At 58.8% G+C, this 18,526-nt stretch overlaps 1 protein-coding gene across 4 annotated transcripts in view; it reads left to right on the top strand.

Annotated features, from left to right (window-relative positions):
* Positions 1–18,526, top strand: part of PER2 (period circadian regulator 2) — a 39,604-nt gene that overhangs the window by 14,998 nt on the left and 6,080 nt on the right. For all 4 annotated transcript variants that reach the window (XR_013447441.1, XM_078071538.1, XM_036086468.2 and 1 more), the window contains 15 exons: positions 141–342; positions 2,570–2,621; positions 3,470–3,612; positions 5,190–5,268; positions 7,893–7,999; positions 8,555–8,708; positions 8,979–9,087; positions 9,814–9,939; positions 10,353–10,434; positions 11,628–11,787; positions 11,876–12,000; positions 12,862–13,026; positions 13,750–13,989; positions 15,830–16,668; positions 17,921–18,107. Coding sequence is in view for 3 of the 4 variants with exons in the window: in XM_078071538.1 (XP_077927664.1) it covers positions 141–342; positions 2,570–2,621; positions 3,470–3,612; positions 5,190–5,268; positions 7,893–7,999; positions 8,555–8,708; positions 8,979–9,087; positions 9,814–9,939; positions 10,353–10,434; positions 11,628–11,787; positions 11,876–12,000; positions 12,862–13,026; positions 13,750–13,989; positions 15,830–16,668; positions 17,921–18,107 (2,770 nt within the window). In the remaining variant the exon portion in view is untranslated. The remainder of the gene's footprint in view (positions 1–140; positions 343–2,569; positions 2,622–3,469; positions 3,613–5,189; positions 5,269–7,892; positions 8,000–8,554; positions 8,709–8,978; positions 9,088–9,813; positions 9,940–10,352; positions 10,435–11,627; positions 11,788–11,875; positions 12,001–12,861; positions 13,027–13,749; positions 13,990–15,829; positions 16,669–17,920; positions 18,108–18,526) is intronic.

The raw sequence follows: 18,526 nt of genomic DNA, 5'->3' as shown, positions 1-18,526 counted from the left end.
GAGATGGGCTGGCAGAGGTTTGTGGCTGCCGGCCCAGGTGAGAGGAGGGGGCTGGAGGAGGGGGCCCAGAGGCCTCCCCCAAAATCTGTGCCCCTCGGGGAGGGGCAGGCTGTCCTCACGCAGCTGCTTCTTCCTTCCAGGGTATGTTTGCGGCCGCCGTGTCCCTGGTCACCGGGAAAATCCTGTACATCTCTGACCAAGTTGCCTCCGTGTTTCACTGTAAAAGGGATGTCTTCTATGGCGCCAGGTTCGTGGAGTTCCTGGCGCCCCACGACGTCCGCATGTTCCACGCCTCCACCACGCCTTACAGGCTCCCGCCCTGGAGCGTGTGCGGAGGAGCAGGTGAGGGCCTGGGGCGGTGGCCGAGCAGGGCTGCCTGGGCGTGTGCGCCCGCGGCAGGGGGAACGTGGGGGCTGCTGCCTTCCCAGGGCGGGGGGCCGGGCTGGCCCACCCCCGGTGCGGGGCGCGGCCCAGCTGCCCTCTGCCAGAGCCCGGCCGGCACCCCTGCCCCACGGCTGACCCAGCCCAGAGACGGAAAGCTGCTTGTTCAGGATAAACTGAGAAGAGTAGTCTTTTCACAAATTTCGGAGAGGGAAACCCGTTTCAGAAGACTTTAAGAAACGTTAGGCATTTTAGAAGCGAGGCTGTCGTGAGACGCTGGCGTCGGACGTGAGCCCACGGAGCGCGGGGAAGGCGGGCAGGCGGAGGCCAGGCCCCGCTTCGGCTGCGCTGACATCGGGGTGGCCAGGGAGTGCTCCTCCCCTGGCTGTGCGCAGCTTCGCGCAGGCAGACGGTGATGTCCTCCTGTCCCTGTGCTCAAACCAGCAGCTTTCCAGGCGCGTCGGGCTCCCATCTGCCCGGCGGCCGCTGCTTCGGGGCCGCAGGCCATGCGGCGCGTCCACTGCGTGCCCCGCCTCGTGTCTGGCTCCTGGGCCCGGCCTGGCCGCCCTGCTGCGGCAGCCGGCCTCTTGCAGTTCTCCGCGGCGTGTCCTTGTCCCCCTCCTCCCACATGACCGGGAGGCTTGGGGTCCGGAAGGCTGGGAGCTCTTACCGTGGCCAGTGCAGGCCTTGCCCATAAGTAGGAGCAGGAGGGAAGGTCGATCAGATGAGTCTCAGCAGAAATGTTGCGCGGGATCCTGGCAGAAGGTACCAGACCAGCTCAGGCCTTCCCTGCAGCCACCCACCCCCCAATGCTTTCAGAGAGCAGGGCGGCCAGCAGAAGCCCGCTCTTGACGTGTGAGTCCGGCGGCGTCTGTCTGCCTGCCCCTCACTGGGCTCTGGTCACTGGGAGCTGAAGGTGAACGAGTGGGCAGAAACGCTCAGCAGCCAGGAGAGGTGACGGGAAACAGTGGGCCTGGGAGTCACCCCAGACAGGCGTGACCTCAGTCGTGAGGCCGCATCATCCAGAACTGGTCCCCGTTTTGCCCTTGGCTCAGGGGTCCGCATCCCTGCTCACATCAGATGCACCTCACCCCCACTCCCACCGCCTCCTTGATCGTGGGTCCCTCTCCGCCGCGTGTAGTCAGCTCCACCTCCTGCTTGTAGTCAGCCGCCGCCTGGGCCGCCACTCGGCCACCGCCCACGGCCACCACCACCGTTCCCTGACTGTACCTTCCTGAAACAGCCTGGGCGTTTGCTTTAGGGCTGACTCACGAAAAGAGATGCTCGCTTTTGGTTTTGGATATAGAGCCGCCCGCCTTCTCCCAGAATTCCCAGCCGAGGACTGTCCACAGTCAGGTCACTAAAGCTTGCAGTGCATGTCACGAGAACCCGTAGGTCACTGCGTGGAAGGGACATCACTCCGCACGTGGGTTTACGGCTCGGACAGGCCAGCACCGTCTGCCTGGGATGGCTGCCACTGAATTTTTGTCTGAGTGAAAAAGAAGGACCAGGTGACTTCTTCAAGGCCTTTCCAGGCCGGCAATTTTATACCATTTTCCCTAACTAGTGATTTCCTACTTCTCTTTCTTCTTTTGAACAGAGGAAACTTTATGTGAAAGATCAACGTCTAAGATTTCTTTTTAAAAAAATCATATATTGTGAAAACACCATTTCCTAATCTCTGATGACGCCGCCCAAGTGACATCGTGCTTTTGCTAGGTGTTTCAGATTTTGAAATAGGTTAATATTTTAGCAAAAAGATTGGTGTAAACTTTGAAATTACCTGAGTTGCTTCTATTAGAACTGAATATCCCCCAAAATACATAGGTTGAAATGTTTAGGGCTTTACATGCAAAAATTCTGCCCATCAGTCAGTACGTCTCCCAGAGTTAAATTGTTAATTAGTTGGTGTGTTTGTGGTGGCCTGTGAACCATTCCAAAACTGGTAAACTTCTGGCAATAAGCTTTTAGCATTCCGTAATTTGGTACGTGCTGCATTCATGAAATAGGTTTGATTTTCGTCAGAACTGTAATAAGTGATCTCTAAGGGCTTCGCTTTGTGTTTGCGTAAATATGCATTCACGCCCTGACTCTGGGTTCTGCGGCTTCTCTGTAGCTTGGGGGAAGTAGAGTGCGCTCTGTACTGTGTTGTGCCCTCGGATGGCTGACTTTGGGCTCTCTCTCTTAGATTCATTTACTCAAGAATGCATGGAGGAGAAATCTTTCTTCTGCCGTGTGAGGTAAGCCTGGGACAGGTGATCCCAAGCTGGTAATGGCACAAACATTTTCTCCTGAGCACCTCTTGTGAGGAGATGTAGGAGTGGCCCCCCCACCCAGTTCCTGCTGGGCTGTGACCCCCCGTGCCCCTCTACACCCCTGCTCTTCAGGGTAGAGGCCCTGCAGGAGCACCCCCTACCAGGCAGCATGCATATTCCTAAAAAGTCTGTGTGAAAACACCATTTCCATAAGCTGATTTAAAATGTGCACAAGGCGTTAAGACAGCCTGGTCAGCAGTGGGGTGATTTCACTGCTCCTCAAGAAGAGCCTGGGGAGCCTAGACTTGGTGTCCGTCACCTGGGAAGCTGCCCGAGGGCCCCTCCCTGGGAAGGCATGTCCCCCAGGGAGGACCCAAAATGCACATGCAGCCTTTAGTTCAAGTGTGCATTTTCCCAGGGAGAGCCCACAGCTTCCCCAGCAGCAGGCTTTTTGCCCGAAACAAGGTGACTGCTTGAGCGTCCAGCTGCAGGGTCAGGAGTAACCCCTGGCCAGGTCCTGGCGCTCTCAGAAGATGGGGCCTCACCGGTGAAGCAATGTCCTTTTCCTGATTGAAATGCTCTAGAGAAGGGCTCCCGGAAGACCTCCCACTGCCCAGGGCTGTTCACTCTTCGGTCTGCCCTGAGCGAGCGGGGCGGGAGCCCAGATCGCAGGCCCAGGCCAGCACACCCAGGTCCGGGTCCCCGAGCGAGGAGCCTGGCTCTGTCACAGGCTTCTGTACTGCTTTGGAAACAGCCGCTACTGAGGGAGAGGTGACTAGCAAAAAAGGTCAATTCCTTCTGTCATAATTGCAAACCTGGGCCCTCCTCCGCAGTGTTGGGAAGAACCACGAGAACGAGATTCGCTACCACCCGTTCCGCATGACGCCTTACCTGGTCAAGGTGCGGGACCTGCAGGGCGCCGGGGGCCAGCTCTGCTGCGTGCTGCTGGCCGAGAGAGTGCACTCGGGCTACGAAGGTAACTGCCCGCCCAGGTGGGCACCGGCTCCGTCTGGTCCCTCGGTGACGCCCCTGGCTCCCACCTAATGTCAGCAAGGCTGCCAGCCCTGGCCTCAACCCCAGCCTTGGGAGGGTCTCCTTCTCCCTCTAGACGCACACCCACCTCTGTCACCTGGCCCTCCCCATAGCCGCTGCCAAACCACCTCCCCGCGTCTATTACCGGGTCCAGGTGCCGGCATCTCCCACCTGTGACCAGCCCGTTGCTGTGACCTGGGTGCCCTGCCCCCTTCCGCAGCCACTGCCTCCCATCTGTTGGTGAGAATGGCCCTCACCACCAGGTCCCCAAGCCCCTCCCACCCCCATGCACCCCCATGCCTGGAAGAGTGCAGGGGCACCCCCACCTGCTCAGAACCCAAACCATGCCCCTCCCTCCCCACCTCGGCCCATCTACCTTCCAGTGCTTTCCCCATCCTCTCCACACACACTGGCTTCTGCAGGCTGGCTGGCCGCCCGACTCCCAGTCTTTGCTCCTGCCTGCTCCTCCCCTCCTCTATGTGTAGAAAGCCAGTCATCCCAGCAGGCTTATCCCACCACCTGTCCGTCCCCGGTCCTACCAGCTTCTCAGGCCACTCCTCCCAAAAAACCTGCCAAATCTGGGCTTTCCCTGAAGCCCAAAGAGCCCCAAGGCACTCAGCCACCCTGATTCCATCCTTCCGGCGACCCCTCCCGCTGAACGGCATTGTGACGTGGTCCTCGTGCGGTACCGGCCACTGTACTTGGCAGGGAACCCTCCTCAGCCTGGCAACCCAGCCACACTGACGTCAGAATTCTCAGAGGGCAGGCAGCGTCTGTAACTGCCGAACCCCGGGCACCCAGTTCGGTCCATGTTTCACTGTATTCCCAACCTCGTCTCAGTGGTTAACGAGGTCATTTCTTAAAACTGATGGAAATGTTTGGTGAGTTCATTCATATCGGATGTTCTCTTCCAAATATTCAATAAAGATTTAGAGGGGTTACTTAGATTTCAACAAGTTACTCCCCAATATGATCTGAGTCTCCTTCAAGGATGAAGCTTTGGAATTTTGAGTGTTTTGTCCATGAATTTGGTGGTTGAGGGAAATTCTGGATAGATGAATCCCTTAACGCAAATTACTCTACCACCTTTGCCCACCCTAGAAACTGTGAAGTCCCCAGTACAATGGTATTTGCTGAGAATTTTGAATCTAAATACTTAACTCATTTTTTAAAAACAATTTGTTCAGCTCACTCTCGTTGGATCTTAAAAATCATGAAGTTGGCCTTCCAGCATGATTTTGCTGAGAGAAGCTTATGCATCACCACATGGTTCTGTGAATGTGGCAATTCTCAGCTTTCTAGACTAAACCCACCCAGAAGGAAGTTGAGAAGGCTGGCTGGTGGTCATCTAGCGTAGGGTCTGTTTCCTGTGCAGTGGGCTCTGTTGTAAAGGGTCCACTTGTTAATTTTCTTCCTTCGCTGCCCATCCGTCCGAATCTACGTGGTATTTTCTAGTAGCTATAATAGAACTGTGCTAAGTGTGCATTTCTTAGAAACTTGTATAAAATTCTATTCTTTCAGCCCCTAGAATTCCTCCTGAAAAGAGAATTTTTACGACCACACATACACCAAATTGTCTGTTCCAGGACGTGGACGAACGGTAAGCACGCTGTGGCGCTGGCCCGTCCGCCGGCCCCCGCTCTTGCATGGTGCTTGTCTTGAGTCAGTACTGTACCCTTTGTTTCAGCAGACTAGTCACATGCTGGTTAGCGTTTCATCATGATCTTAGTGGTTACTTGGTGGCCATTAAGTAAAGCTCAATGAATGTTCATGATTTTGACATTGAAGCTACGTAGCTAAAGCGAAGGCTGTTAGTTAGTTTTACTTAGGTGATAATCCACAACGATGTTGAACTGTAGGCAATGAAATAATTCTAGAATTGCACTAAAAATCTCCTGAGATGTGAATATTGTGTAAATGGGGCATTCTGGGGAGCTGGTAATTGTTCTCATTGAGTCTGTCTGTATTATCCTATTGAAACCCATTTCAAAATCGCACATGAGTAAAGGATGGTACAGCCAGGGACGGTGTGGTTGGGACAGAGCTAGGACTGAAGCTGGAGACGCCATTGGCAGGATCCCAGCAGAGATGCGTCCTCCGGCCTGTATACCACAGACGGCTCCCAGGGCTGGGGGTGGGGGTCACCTCATTCCTGCCCAGAGCGTCGCTCGGTCTCCCGCCCAAGGAGCTCTAGCTGGTGCAGATGGTTCTTGTTGGAGTTGGGAGCACTGCCGTCCTGAGAGCGTTCTGGGTTGGCCGGCTTTGGGCCAAGTCCCGTGGTGCACCTTCCCCCAGCTCCCCCTGCATGCAACAGGAAATGCTGCTGGCTGTGGGCAGGGGTGGGGAAGAGCTTTCCTCAGAAGACCCACTGGAAGTGGACCTAGACGTACTAGCACTCTGGCCTTTCTCAGATGGGCCAGGGTGGCCTCCATAGATGCTATCGAGGATCCAGTCCACCGCACTGCCTACACCTGGCTCAGGGCCACCAGGTACCCACCCTGGACACAGGCCACAGAGCCTCCTGGGAAAGAGCTGCTCCCGGGCAGCCAGGGAAGCATCAGCCTCCTGCTCCGGCCGCTCAGGGGTGTTCTGCTCACCACCTGTGGCAGAACTGCCAGAGAGACGGGGTTTCGAGGTACAGGTTCCTGGGCCCCGCCCAGCCCTCTCCAGCAGGGTCTTGGAGGGTGGGCCCGGGGAGCTGCATTCTTTTTTTTTTTTTTTTTAAGATTTTTTTATTTATTTGACAGAGAGAGACCGCTAGAGAGGGAACACAAGCAGGGGGAGTGGGAGAGGGAGAAGCAGGCTTCCCGTAGAGCAGGGAGCCCGATGCGGGGCTCGATCCCAGGACCCTGGGATCATGACCTGAGCCGAAGGCAGACGCTTAACGACTGAGCCACCCAGGCGCTCCAGGGGAGCTGCATTCTGAAAGCAAACCCAGGATAATTTTTTATTCCTCCGGAAGTCTGAGAGCGCCTGCCTGCAAGCCGCCACAGGTGTCGTGCTCAGAGCTTAGTGAGCCGGCGCACATGGTGTGGGGCCCACGGTCTGCAGAGCCTTCCTTAGCGAAGCCTTGTGGGTGGCCCAGCCCACGGAGCACAGGGCAGCTGGGCAGGTGGCCAGGACTCCTTCCTACCCTCCCCCTTCCTTCCTCCTCCCCTCCCTTCTGCACCTTCCCTTCCTCTCTCCCTCTTCCCCCTCCTCCTCCTTCCCCCTTTCTTTCTTCCTCCTGTCCCCCTCTTCTGCCTCTTTCTCCTCCTCCCCTTCCTCCTCCTCTCCTTCTCTTTCCTCCTCCTTCCCCCCACCCTCACCAAGCCTTGACCTGAAAGGGCGCCAGGAACATTTTGTACGTCCTGTCAAAGGAAAACACAGGCCTGGAGTGTGTTTTGGACCAGGAGGAGAAAATCAAATAATAACACCGGGCCCACAAGAAAGTTCCATTCTACTGGGAACGAGCAAGCTTTGCTCTAAAGACTTGGAGAATGTCCTTGCACTTGAGCAGAAGAGTTTGAGGGAGCATCAGTTCAGATGCAGGAAGACTGGCCACCAGGGGGAGGCTGAGACGCAGCTCAGAGGAGGGAACGGTGGCTGAGTGGGCAGAGGACGCCCGACACAGAGGCAGAAGGGGCACTCAGAAGTTCACCCCAAAACCTTCTCCCAGCAGCTGCAGGAGAAGAACGAAGGCTCCCAGCCTGCGTTGACCCCGCGGGACTAGACCCAGTGGCCAAAGTAATAGGAGAAGGGAACCCTCTGGAACTAGAAAGGAGGCACACAGAGTTTTCCAGAATCCAGGCAACACTTAAAAAAAAAAAAAAAAAAAAACCCTGCCAGCCACATCTGGCCGAACTTACAAATGACACGAAGAAAGAAAAGATCTGAAAAGAGGAGCAGCAAAAACATGATCATGACTTATTCCTTCAGGAGCTAAGCCCTGAGCCTCTGCTGGGCCAGGCCTGGTAGGGCCTAGTTTTCTATCACAGACCTGGGGGGGGGCTTTTATTTGCTAATTAATTGAAAGACTGTTCTCTGTTAGCCTAATTCCCAAACCTTGATCTTTGGGGAATTTGGAGTCTGTCTCTTGTTCCCAATGAGCAGGAGGTTCTTGGAGATGGTCTGCTGCCCAGCCTGGAGGAGGCGGTATTCTGGAGTGTGTCCCGAAGGGCAGCCGTGCGGCTGAGGCTGGGCAGGAGCTGCAGCTGAGCCCCTGTGTGTCTGCTTGCCTTGCAGGGCGGTCCCCCTCCTGGGCTACCTACCTCAGGACCTGATCGAGACCCCCATGCTCGTGCAGCTTCACCCCAGTGACAGGCCTTTGATGCTCACCATCCACAAAAAGAGTAGGTCCCCTTTTCATGGTAAATACTGAGGTCAGCACCCAGTGTACACGGGTCAAATCAGTTACCAGCATGTGGGGATGGGTGCCCTGGCTCTGTGTCTGAGCCCCAGCTCCGTCAGTCAAGAGTAGTCCTCTCCTGCGGGTCCCTTTGTGGGACCTGAATCTTTGGCACCCTGCTCTTACTGTTGGCTTCCCTGGCGGGGGGGGGGGGTGCAGGTTCCGCTGTGGTGGCAGAGACACTGACCAGGCCAGGGGAGTGGATGACCCGTGTCCCCACCAAGCCCAGGCCTCGCAGACACAGGGGACACTGAGCATCCCCTGGAGAAGACCAGTCAAGGCTAACAGAGATGTGTGTCCTGAAATATGTGGTGGCACTTCTGGAAACAGCCCACTGTTGCAATTTAAAGCAAAGCAGGGGGTTGAAAGCCATAGTGTTGAGGAGGTTGGCATCTCTGAAAGTTCTGAGCTGATTCCAGAATGGAGTGCACCTCAGCTCTCCTCTTGCCGAGAGCACCAGCCACTTGTCCTCACGCCCACGTGGCTCCCACTCTCGCAGTTGTGCAGTCCGGTGGGCAGCCTTTCAACTATTCTCCTATTCGGTTCCGTGCACGGAATGGCGAGTACGTCACCCTGGACACCAGCTGGTCCAGCTTCATCAACCCGTGGAGCAGAAAGATCTCCTTCATCATCGGCAGACACAGAGTCAGGGTGTGAGTGCTCCCAGTGCCCCGCGCAGCTCGGGCACCCTTGCTTCCCCACCGGCAGGTGGCATGGTGCAGGACAGGGTGACCAGGACCCAAGCCAGCTCCTGCCACATACCTGTGCCCCCAGGTGGGAGGGACCTCATGCAGCAGAGCAGTGGGCGGAAGGGAGGAGGTAGTGAGTGGGCAGGTAGCAGCCCAGGGGTCTGCAGGGAGGAGGCAAGCCTGGCCGGGCTGTGCAGCACGGGGCCAACTAACAGACCAGTGAAAACCGCGCAGGGGCCCTTTGAATGAGGACGTGTTCTCGGCTCAGTCGCCTGTGGAGGAGAAGGACCTGCACCCCGGCATTCAGGGGCTCACGGAGCAGATCCACCGGCTGCTGCTACAGGTGGGTATTCACGGCCTGCACGCCCCTGCCCCCCGTGTAAGTGGCCCGGAGAGCCGGGGGGGCCATCGCACTCCGTCCAGCTCCACCCTGCACCCCTGGTGCCCGCGGCCTGGGCCCGGACCGTCGGGCACGCCTGCGGCTTGCACAGTTGGGAGCAGTGCCCCCCTTGCATATTTGGGGTGCCTGTGTCTGAATTGTAGCCCTGAGCAAGCGACTGAAAGCCACACCCAGCCCCCGAGTCCACCCCCGAGGCCCTGCTGCCAGCCCACTCGTGGCCCCCACAGGCGTGCTGGGTGGGAGGGGGTCACCGTGCCGGGACCTGGGGGGCATGAGGATACTTTGTTTCTGTTCCTGGGGACGCAGCACTCAAGCAGACTTAGCACGAGCACCAGTCCCCCCGGCTGGGCAGCTCTGCTCCTCCTCCTTAGACTGCGGCAAAACCACAGTGCGCCTTCTGTGTTCCTAAAACCCCTGGGTAGACCCCGGACTGGCCACGCCGTGTGAGCTGAGGGAGAGCGGTGAATGAATCCTCTCGCGGGGGGTCTCCCGTGGCTGGGACCCGGGTGCGCCCCACAGCCTGAGCCTGGCGCCAGCCCAGCCCCACCTTGTCCTCGCCGGGCAGGGGGCAGCCTCTCTGCGAGATGGGCGTGTTGGGGGACACTGACCCCGCAGCACCAGCCGCGTCCCCCAACCCCATCCAAGGCCTCCCTGTCTGCTGTCCCCCAGCCCGTCCCCCACAGCGGCTCCAGTGGCTACGGGAGCCTGGGCAGCAACGGGTCCCACGAGCACCTCATGAGCCAGACCTCCTCCAGCGACAGCAACGGTCACGAGCACTCCCGCCGGAGGAGGACCGTAAGTCACCTTCTGCCCCTATCTGTCCCTGTCCCGGGGAGACGGGGACGCCCGGGAGCCACAGAGCCCGCAGAGCCCCGGCCGCCCACTCTCGGAACCCTGCTCACTCGGGCCTTACCCTCTACTCTCCAAGGGGGGAGCAGCCAAGAGCTGTGGCTACAGTTTGGGTGAAAATGACTTAAAGCAGGCAATCAAGCCAGAGTGAAGACGTCACAAAATCATAACCTTGCACGTCGCTCTGCGTTCTTGAGATGGCCAAACGCGTTTTCTCCAGCCCTGCCTCGCTCAGATTTCTCCTTCAGAACTTGCTTCTGCGTCGCGGGGATTTCTGCGGCTGTCCTCACTGCGGGGACAGGCTGAACCACTGCAGGGCCTCCTAGGGGGAATAACGTGTCCCTTTGTTTCTCTTCAAGGAAATTTGTAAAAACAGTGGCAACGTCAAAAACAAAAGTCATCCTGGGGAATCTGGAGAACAAAAGGAAAAATCTGCGGCAGGTAAAAACTTTCTCTCCATTTCTGTAAGAAAACGTTAGTGTGGCAAGATGGCTAGAGGGACCCGGTTTGACTTTCACTCTGGATGGCAGGAAATTGACCTTTGAAGCACGCTGCATCCCCTCCCTTGCTCGGCAGCCCGGCTCTGTGACAACGTGGGGCAGCGTGGGCCTCCAGTCCGTCAGTCTCGCTGACCGGCGCGCACCCGGCGCCCTCTACCCCTGTTGAGGTGTGGCCAAGGCGTGCCTGTCTGCCCCCACGGCCCCTGTTCTTGCTCTGCGTAGTGGCCGGAGGGTTGGTGCTTACACTCTTGTGAGCACGTGCACACGCTTACCTCGGGGGGCTGCCCAGCCAACCCACAACGTTCATACGTGTGAATGAAGTGTCCAGGTGGACAGCACCAGCTTTGCTCATGGGCCCCCCTCTCCTGGGGAGCCAAAGGCACAGGGGGCTGTCCGCCACCCCCCACCGCCTGAGCCCGCCTCACCACGTTGTGACTTGCCACCCTCGTGCCTGGGCTCACCGCGACCTCTCCCTCTGGTGGGCTCTGGCTCATCCCTTGCACTCAGGGCTTACCTCCTCCGGCGGCTGCCCCAAGCCTCTTCTTCACCAGGAATTTTGGCCTTCGGGACGTGTGGGGGTGCACTTTGCCCCCAGTGGCCATGCTGCACGCTGCAGTCCGTGTGGGTTTTGGGGACACACTGGGGAGCCGGACACGGCTCTGCCCCTAAGGGCCCCTCGGGGATAGCACGCAGTGCGTGTGCAGAGGGCAGGAAGAGAAGTGCCCACAGCAGGCTGCCCCAGAGACACATAATTGTTAGTACCGCCGACTCACATTTCCGGTGGTCCTCTCCTCCCCGAGACACGGAATATCCATCAACCGTAAAGCATCTGCCATCTTACTGGCCCCGAACGTTTCAGGAGTTCAATAAGAACTGGCCTTTTCCGGTGCTGAGTCCCTGACCCTGGGGACAGCCCCAGGGGGAAGCTGGTGACAGCGCCCTCCGGCTTCCCTCTGGGGACGGCACAGGGGCGCTCGCCCCAGCAGGGCTGCCTGAAGAGCCGGCTGGCACTGGGTTTCTGTGTCTGAGAATCACAGCCTGACGTTTAGGTGGAACTAAAATGCTTTCTGAATAGAGAATCCTCTTTGGGGGAAACAGGCATCAACTGAAAGAACTATTTTGTCCTTCTTTCAGAAACACCAAGTAGTTCCTCTGCTCAGATGAAAACTGTCCCCGTGGAACAGGACAGCTCGGGCACCAGCCTGCCCACGGGCGGCTCTCCCGAGGAGCTGGGCTGCAGGAACCCGCCCGCTGGGTCCTACCAGCAGATCAGCTGCCTGGACAGCGTCATCAGGTGCGGGCACTTCCGGCCCCCGCCTGGCTCGTTCACGCCCTCTCGGGGCCCCCGTGTTCCATGAAGCCCTCTCCGACCCTCCGCGCAGGTACCTGGAGAGCTGCAGTGAGGCGGTCACCCTCAAGAGGAAGTGTGAGTTCCCAGTGAGCGTGGCGACGCAGAAGGCCGGCGATAAGCGACAGGCAGTGGCCGGCCCCGGGCTGCATTCCGCAGGTGTCTTGTTGCTTTGAGCTGTGCGGCGTGCGTGCGATAACTCGGGTCCTCCGCTGTGGGGTCAGGTGTCATCAAAGGCCCGGAGCCCCTGCCCCCTCCCATAGGAAGTCTGAGCAGCTCCAAGGACACAGTATGTGCGTGTAGGCTGTTTTTAAATGACCAAAGTAGCTCAAAAGTTAGCAATCTTCTTACAAGCTAGAGGTAAAGGGGGTTTGGGACTTTGAGACTAGGATCCTGCTGGGGTTGCTGGAGGCCTGGGGGCATCTCACATTGTCATTCTTGGGCAGTCTTGTCTCCGTGGTCTCTCGGGGGAGCATGGGCCTCTGAAGGTTAGCACACCCCACGAGGCAGCTCACACCCCGGGCCCCTCAGGCGTTGTGAGTACTGCCGGTGGTCAGCAGCGGGCTCAGAAGCCGGGGATCCCGCCGTCGACGGAGCACTAGCGTCGGGCAGTAACGCTGTGGTGGACAGTCCCTGCCCCGGCCCTCGGGGAGAGGGCGCCAGCCACTGGCCAGCACCCAGCAGAGGGTGGGCTCCCGGCTGCCCTGTGGCCTCTGTCCCCGGGCCGGCGGAAGGGCTCCGGGCCCCGGTCAGAGGCCGCTGACCCCGAGTGCCTGCAGCTGCCCAGCCGCCCACCTCCCCTTAGAGGACGCAGGCTGGGAGACTATGCTTGTGTCCATTTCAGGCCTCCGTCTTCTCCGTCTTCCCCTGTGACTAAACACCTGGGGCCGTCGCACGCCTGGGGGAGCAGGCTGAGCGGGTCACCGGGGTCTCGGCGCACCGTGCAGACAGCAGTGTTTCTTATCCGGGCCGTTTGCTTCTATTGCATTTCCGTGTTTGTGTCCGTTTTCTCCCATAAAGAGACAGCGTCGCCCTCCAGGGTGAACGGCCACGCGGAGCTTAGCGCGCCCCTGCGGCCGCTGGTGCTGCCCGGCAAGGCGGAGAGCGTGGCGTCCCTCACCAGCCTGTGCAGCTATAGCAGCACCATCGTGCACGTGGGCGACAAGAAGCCGCAGCCTGAGCTCGGTACGCCCGCTGTTCTCCGGGTCGGGAGCGGCCTGCTTTTAACGATGAATCTTAGAGATCGGGCGCAGAAGCGGGGCGGGCGCAGCCGCACCGTCTCCCTCCCCGCCGCGCTCCGGCGCCACCTGGTGGTGCTGAACCGGGCCTCCCGGCGACCGGGCGGGGGTCCTGGGCGTCCGCCTTCCTTGGGGCTGAGGGTCCCCACCCCCTCCCGTTTGAGGACAAGAGCCAGGACAGGTCGTACCTGCAGGGCGGCCAAGAGTGCCATCCCTGAGTTACCTTGTTCTTCACAACACCCACAGGTGGATTGAAACCCAGATTTGTTCTTTGCTGAGAAGAGAGGGACGGTGAGGGGAAAGTACACGGAAGAGAGTCAGTGGGTCCTGAACCAGGACAGGGGCCCTGAGCCAGCGCAGTGTGTCGTGCTCTCAAGGCTAAGGACAGCCCAGGAGCAGCATCTTCAACGTTGGGCTGAAACCCCAGATACCCCACATTTCAGTTTGCTTCAAAGACTGATCCTGGAGCCGCCCAGGCCGTGGGGCTTTCTGTCCTTGTCTTTTGCCCTTGATTGTTAACTTTCTCAGAGGGTACCTGAACGCGCACGGATTTCAGCCCCGAGCTGCGGCAGCATGAAGCATCTCACGCGTGTGCGAGGGGCTACCTTCTTCAGAGGCATGGTGTGGGTTTTCCGTTGCTTTAAATCCCGGGGCCCGTCTTCTGTTCCAGAGCTGGTGGAAGACGCTGTGAGTGGGCCCGAGTCTCTGGCCGGCCGGCCGTGCGTCCTGGGCCCGGAGAAGGAGCCCCTCAGGACGCTGGGCCTCACCAAGGAAGTGCTGGCCGCCCACACCCAGAAGGAGGAGCAGAGCTTCCTGCTCAAGTTCAAGGAGATGCGGAAACTCAATGTCTTCCAGTCTCGGTGCCATTATTACTTACAGGAAAAGTCCAAGGGGCAGTTGAGTGAGAGAAGTAAGTGACGAAACCCAATTTTAGAAACGTTCTTCTTGGTGGAACAGAGTCCAGTGCTCCTGTGGACGTGTGGAATGTCCCCAGTTAGAGACGGGCTGGAACTTAGCGGTCGTGCAGTCTGTTTCAGTAGAAACAGGTGTCCTCTGTGTCCCCGGGGGAACAGTGCTATCAAGAGCAGCGACAGTCCCAGGCTGGCCCCCGTGGCACGCAGTGCCACCACGTCAGACGTTTCTCACTGGGTGACCGTGAGGGGCCGGGGGCCCTACCTGCCCACGGTCCTGACGGGGCATGTGGCGTCAGACTCCTGAGGACACCGTAGGAGGGAGTGGCCCCCTTCTCCCCAGGAGACGTGCCCTCCTGCTGGGCGGCCTCAGGGCTGGAGGACAGACCCTGGGAGTGTTACAGGCTGAGAGCCAGCAGGTGGTCGAAGGGCACGGGGTGAAGAAGAATAGACAGGGCAGGACTGATCAGAGACACCACCTCTTCCCAGGGCTCCCCAGGCCAGACACGGGGATCAGAGTTAGTGAGCCCAGGAGACACATGCACCACAAGGACCCAGCTTCCCCTGCATCTGTAGGCAGATACACCACAAAGTGGTGAAAGAGACTGATGCTGTCAATGATTATGTCTTTTCTAGTCTTTTCCTTTTCTCCTTCTTCCCCAGACTTAGGGTGACCCGCCAGGCCACAGAGAATCTCTTTGGAAATTAGGAAAAGGTGTCATCTCCTACCCCGGGCAGACCCGCCCTGTGGGCCTGGCTTAGTACAGAGTTCCAGCTCCCTCTTGCCCCTTTGGCCCAGCAGATTTTGCAGTGCACAGACTCTGCAGCTGTCCACAGCAGCCCTGTCTAGACCCTGATGTGCTATCCCAGGAGCCCAGTGCTTCAGCCACTAGTCCCACCAGGACAGGTTTCCTATAGAAAGAATACCAGACAGAGTCCGAATCACAAAGCCTCTACCCACTTAGCACTTTGCCTTGGACTGGCCATTTGTCTTCAGCATGGAGCAAAGGTAAGGAGCACCCCTTGGCACAGCTGACAGGTGTCCCCACACACCTGCTGCAGAAGCCCCGAGTTACCCTGTGTGACATGAGAGGAGAAACTGAGGTTCCTGGGACCCATCCCAGGCGTGGCATGACCCCCCAGCCCAAAGTACTGCTCATGCTGGCCCGGGTCCAGGGGAGGTGTGGGCACAAGCCCAGAGTCCCCTCTGCTACCTGTGGAGACCTCCAGCCCTCTCAAGAAGGACTGGTCACCAGAGAGAAGGAAGGTGGCTCCCAGAGTGTGTGCTCCTTCCACCCTCTGACCTCCACTCAGGCCGGAGTCCAGGCTTCATCTGACAGGCAAAGCAGGAAACATCGCGCTTTAAGGAACAGTAGTGACGAAGCCTGTAAAATTCAAAAATAAGGTTAGATGGGATCAGGGGTCTAACCCTTCAGCTTTCACAACCCAGTGTTGGGGAACAGCAGAGACTTACCTGCCTTTTTACTTTTTGGACAAATGAGACCTTTTAAATACTACTTTTCATCACTATTATTTTGTAAGAGAAAGGATATTTTAACACCAGAGGAAAACAGGGCACATGATTTTGCAGTTAATGGCAATCCTTAAAATTGGTTGACTCTGGTTTTATGAACATTTTGCCCTGACTGTTCTCACTTCACTGAGGGCCAGGGAGCACCTCATGGTGGTCCTAGCGGCCTCAGGCTGACATTTGGAAACACAGGACTGCCGAACTTGGAGGTGTCCTTGTGTTCCGGGAGCCTACGAGTCTGAAAACGGACACAGCAGGAGTCACGTAAATGTTTATATCTTAACTCTGGTGTTTTCCCGTTATTTTAGCCGTGCCGGGACTAAGAAATACCTCTGGAATAGATTCATCTTGGAAAAAAACCGGGAAGAACAGAAAACTGAAGTCCAAACGGGCCAAGCCTCGACATTCCTCCGAGAGCACTGGGTCTGGGGGGCCTGCGCCCCACCGGCCCCCACTGATGGGCCTGAACACCACAGCCTGGTCACCGTCGGACACGTCCCAGTCCAGCTGCCCCAGGACGCTCTTCCCTGCCTCCGTGCCTGCTTACTCCCTGCCCGTGTTTCCAGCCCCAGGAATCCTGCCCACACCAGGGACGGTGGTGGCGGCACCCCTGGCCTCCCAGGCCAGCTTCGCAGTGCCCGCCATGCCCATGGATGCCCAGCACGAATTTGCCGTCCAGCACCCGCCGTTCGCTGTCCCCTTGGCCCCAGTCATGGCGTTGGTGTTACCCAACTACTCCTTCCCTTCGGTGACCCCCAGCCTGCCCCAGGCCTTCTTCCCAGGCCAGGCTAACTTTCTGTCCGAGGTGATCCCTGCCTCACAGCCCGAGCTCCCTGGTCGGACCTCATCCCCCAAAGCGCCATGCACGTGTCCTCAGGCGGAGCGTGGGCCAGCAGCGTCCCGTGCAGCCACCCCGGCCTCCCCGCTGGCCGCCTCTGGGCCCCCGGGCAGAGCCTCTCCTCCGCTCTTCCAGTCCCGGGGCAGCTCACCTCTGCAGCTCAACCTGCTGCAGCTGGAGGAGGCCCCTGAGGGCAGCAGCGCAGCCGCAGGAGCAACAGGGGCCTCGGGGACAGCGGGGACAGCGGGTGCGGGGCCCGACTGCAGACCTGCCACATCCTGGGACCGGCAGCCAAAGGCCTCGCCAGTCGTAAGCATTTCCTGCCGTTTCTTCTCTAAAGCGGGCAGCGGGGGCAAACGCGCTCTGCTCTCGTGCGGGTGCTCACACGCTTGCGGCTCCTGCCAGACGGTTCCACTCGCGACGTAAATACACGGGCTGGCCGTGAATGTCTTCCAGTTCAGCGACCCCATCAGAGTAGGCCTGTGGGAGCCTTTTATTATTTAGGGATCCAAAGGAAGGAAGCCGGCTGGAGTGTCTGATGGTGAATACAGGGGTCCAAACACCCCTACGTGACTTCATGACTCGTTGCGAGCCCCAACATTTTACCTGAAGCTCCAAGGATAAGCAGAGTCAGCTTAAATGCCAGAACGCAGGCCCCTTGGAGGGCAGCAGGGGGAAGCTGGCGGTGGGGGCACCCTGGGTGGAGGGGAGGACGGAGCTCTGAAACCAGGCCATCTGCGCCCCTCCTCCCAAGTCCTACGGGACGCTGGTGTGCAGTTCTTGTTCGGTTCAGGAAACTGACTGTGCTTCCGATGAACCACTTGTGTGTTGTGACAGCGCCGAGGGGTGTTGGCGCTCCCTGCCCTTGCTCCCGGGACGGGAAACGCAACCTCACAGTCGCAGATGAATGCCCTCTGTGTGCCCCAGGCCCCCCGACTCCTGTGTCTGGGGTCCTGGGCCTACAGTTCTGGTTCTGAGGGTCGGAGGGTCAGGATGCTGCCAGACCAAGGCCGACCCCTCTGGGAAGCCAGAGCCCCCCACCCCCACCGCACCAGGGGCAGCGGCCGCTGGGGTGCGGGATCAGGACGAAGGCTTTTCTCTCAGGGATCCAAGAACCACTGACTTTGGTGTGACTGGCCCAAAATTACGGTTATTAGATGACACCACTAGCAAGGGTGTTACTGTAGTCCCAGTAACCGTGGGATGTGTTCATTTGGCCTTCTTCGTTGGCACCTGAAGGGAGGGCCAGTGACCTAAGGAGGACCACACTTGGCTCTGTCCCTGAGCGGCCCTGTGCGGACAGCGCTGTGCGGCTCCCCCCAGCCCCGCTCTGTGCACCGTGCCCCGTTCTGTGCGCTGAGCCTCTCTCTGTGCACCAAGCCCCTCTCTGTACTCAGAACCCTGACTATGCACCGAGCCCCACTCTGTGCACTGAGCCCTGACTGTGTGCAGAGCCTCTCTCTGTGCGCTGAGCCCCACTCTGTGCACTGAGCCCTGACTGTGCGCTGAGCCCTGCTCTGTACACAGAGCCCTGACTGCTGTCTTCTCCCTGTTCCCAAAGCGTGAGGAACCCACAGACGCCCGGAACAGCGATGCCCTCTCCACATCCAGCGGCCTGCTTGACCTCTTGCTGCACGAGGATCTGTGCTCAGCCACAGGGTCGGCCCCGTCTGGGAGTGGAGCCTCGGCAACCTCTGATTTCCTGGGCTCAGGCTCGCTGGGCTGCGATACATCCAGAAGTGGGACAGGTATGTTGGTGGCGCTGGGAGCACCCGAATCCTGCGAGCGTGGGCATGTTTCAGTCACTGGATTTCACGTTTGTTTGGTCACGATGGTCACCTCATGTCCCTGGGCATCCCCAGCTTTCCCTGCACCCCAGGCCACAGGCCTGTGTGTGCTCAGGGCCCAGTATCCAGCGCAGACCAGGTCTCCACGGGCATCCAGCTGGTGCTCCAAGTGGCTCCCCAGAGCCCGCCACAGTGGGGACCGGCAGGCGAGGGCTCCTTCCTCCTGCACCCGCCCTGCCGGTCTGCATTCCCTCCACCAATTCGCTATGGACATTGCTGTCATTGCGGGCTTCCACCCCGCCGGCCCTTTGGGACCATCTTGGACCATCCCTCGGGCTCTCTGGGCCTGCCAGGAGGGCCAGTAGTGTTCCCCTTGCTGA

This window comes from Halichoerus grypus, chromosome 4 (genome assembly GCF_964656455.1).
Source record: "Halichoerus grypus chromosome 4, mHalGry1.hap1.1, whole genome shotgun sequence".
Taxonomy (NCBI): Eukaryota; Metazoa; Chordata; class Mammalia; order Carnivora; family Phocidae; genus Halichoerus; species Halichoerus grypus.
Note: the sequence above shows the minus strand (reverse complement) of the source record. Positions and strands in the feature narration are given on the sequence as shown.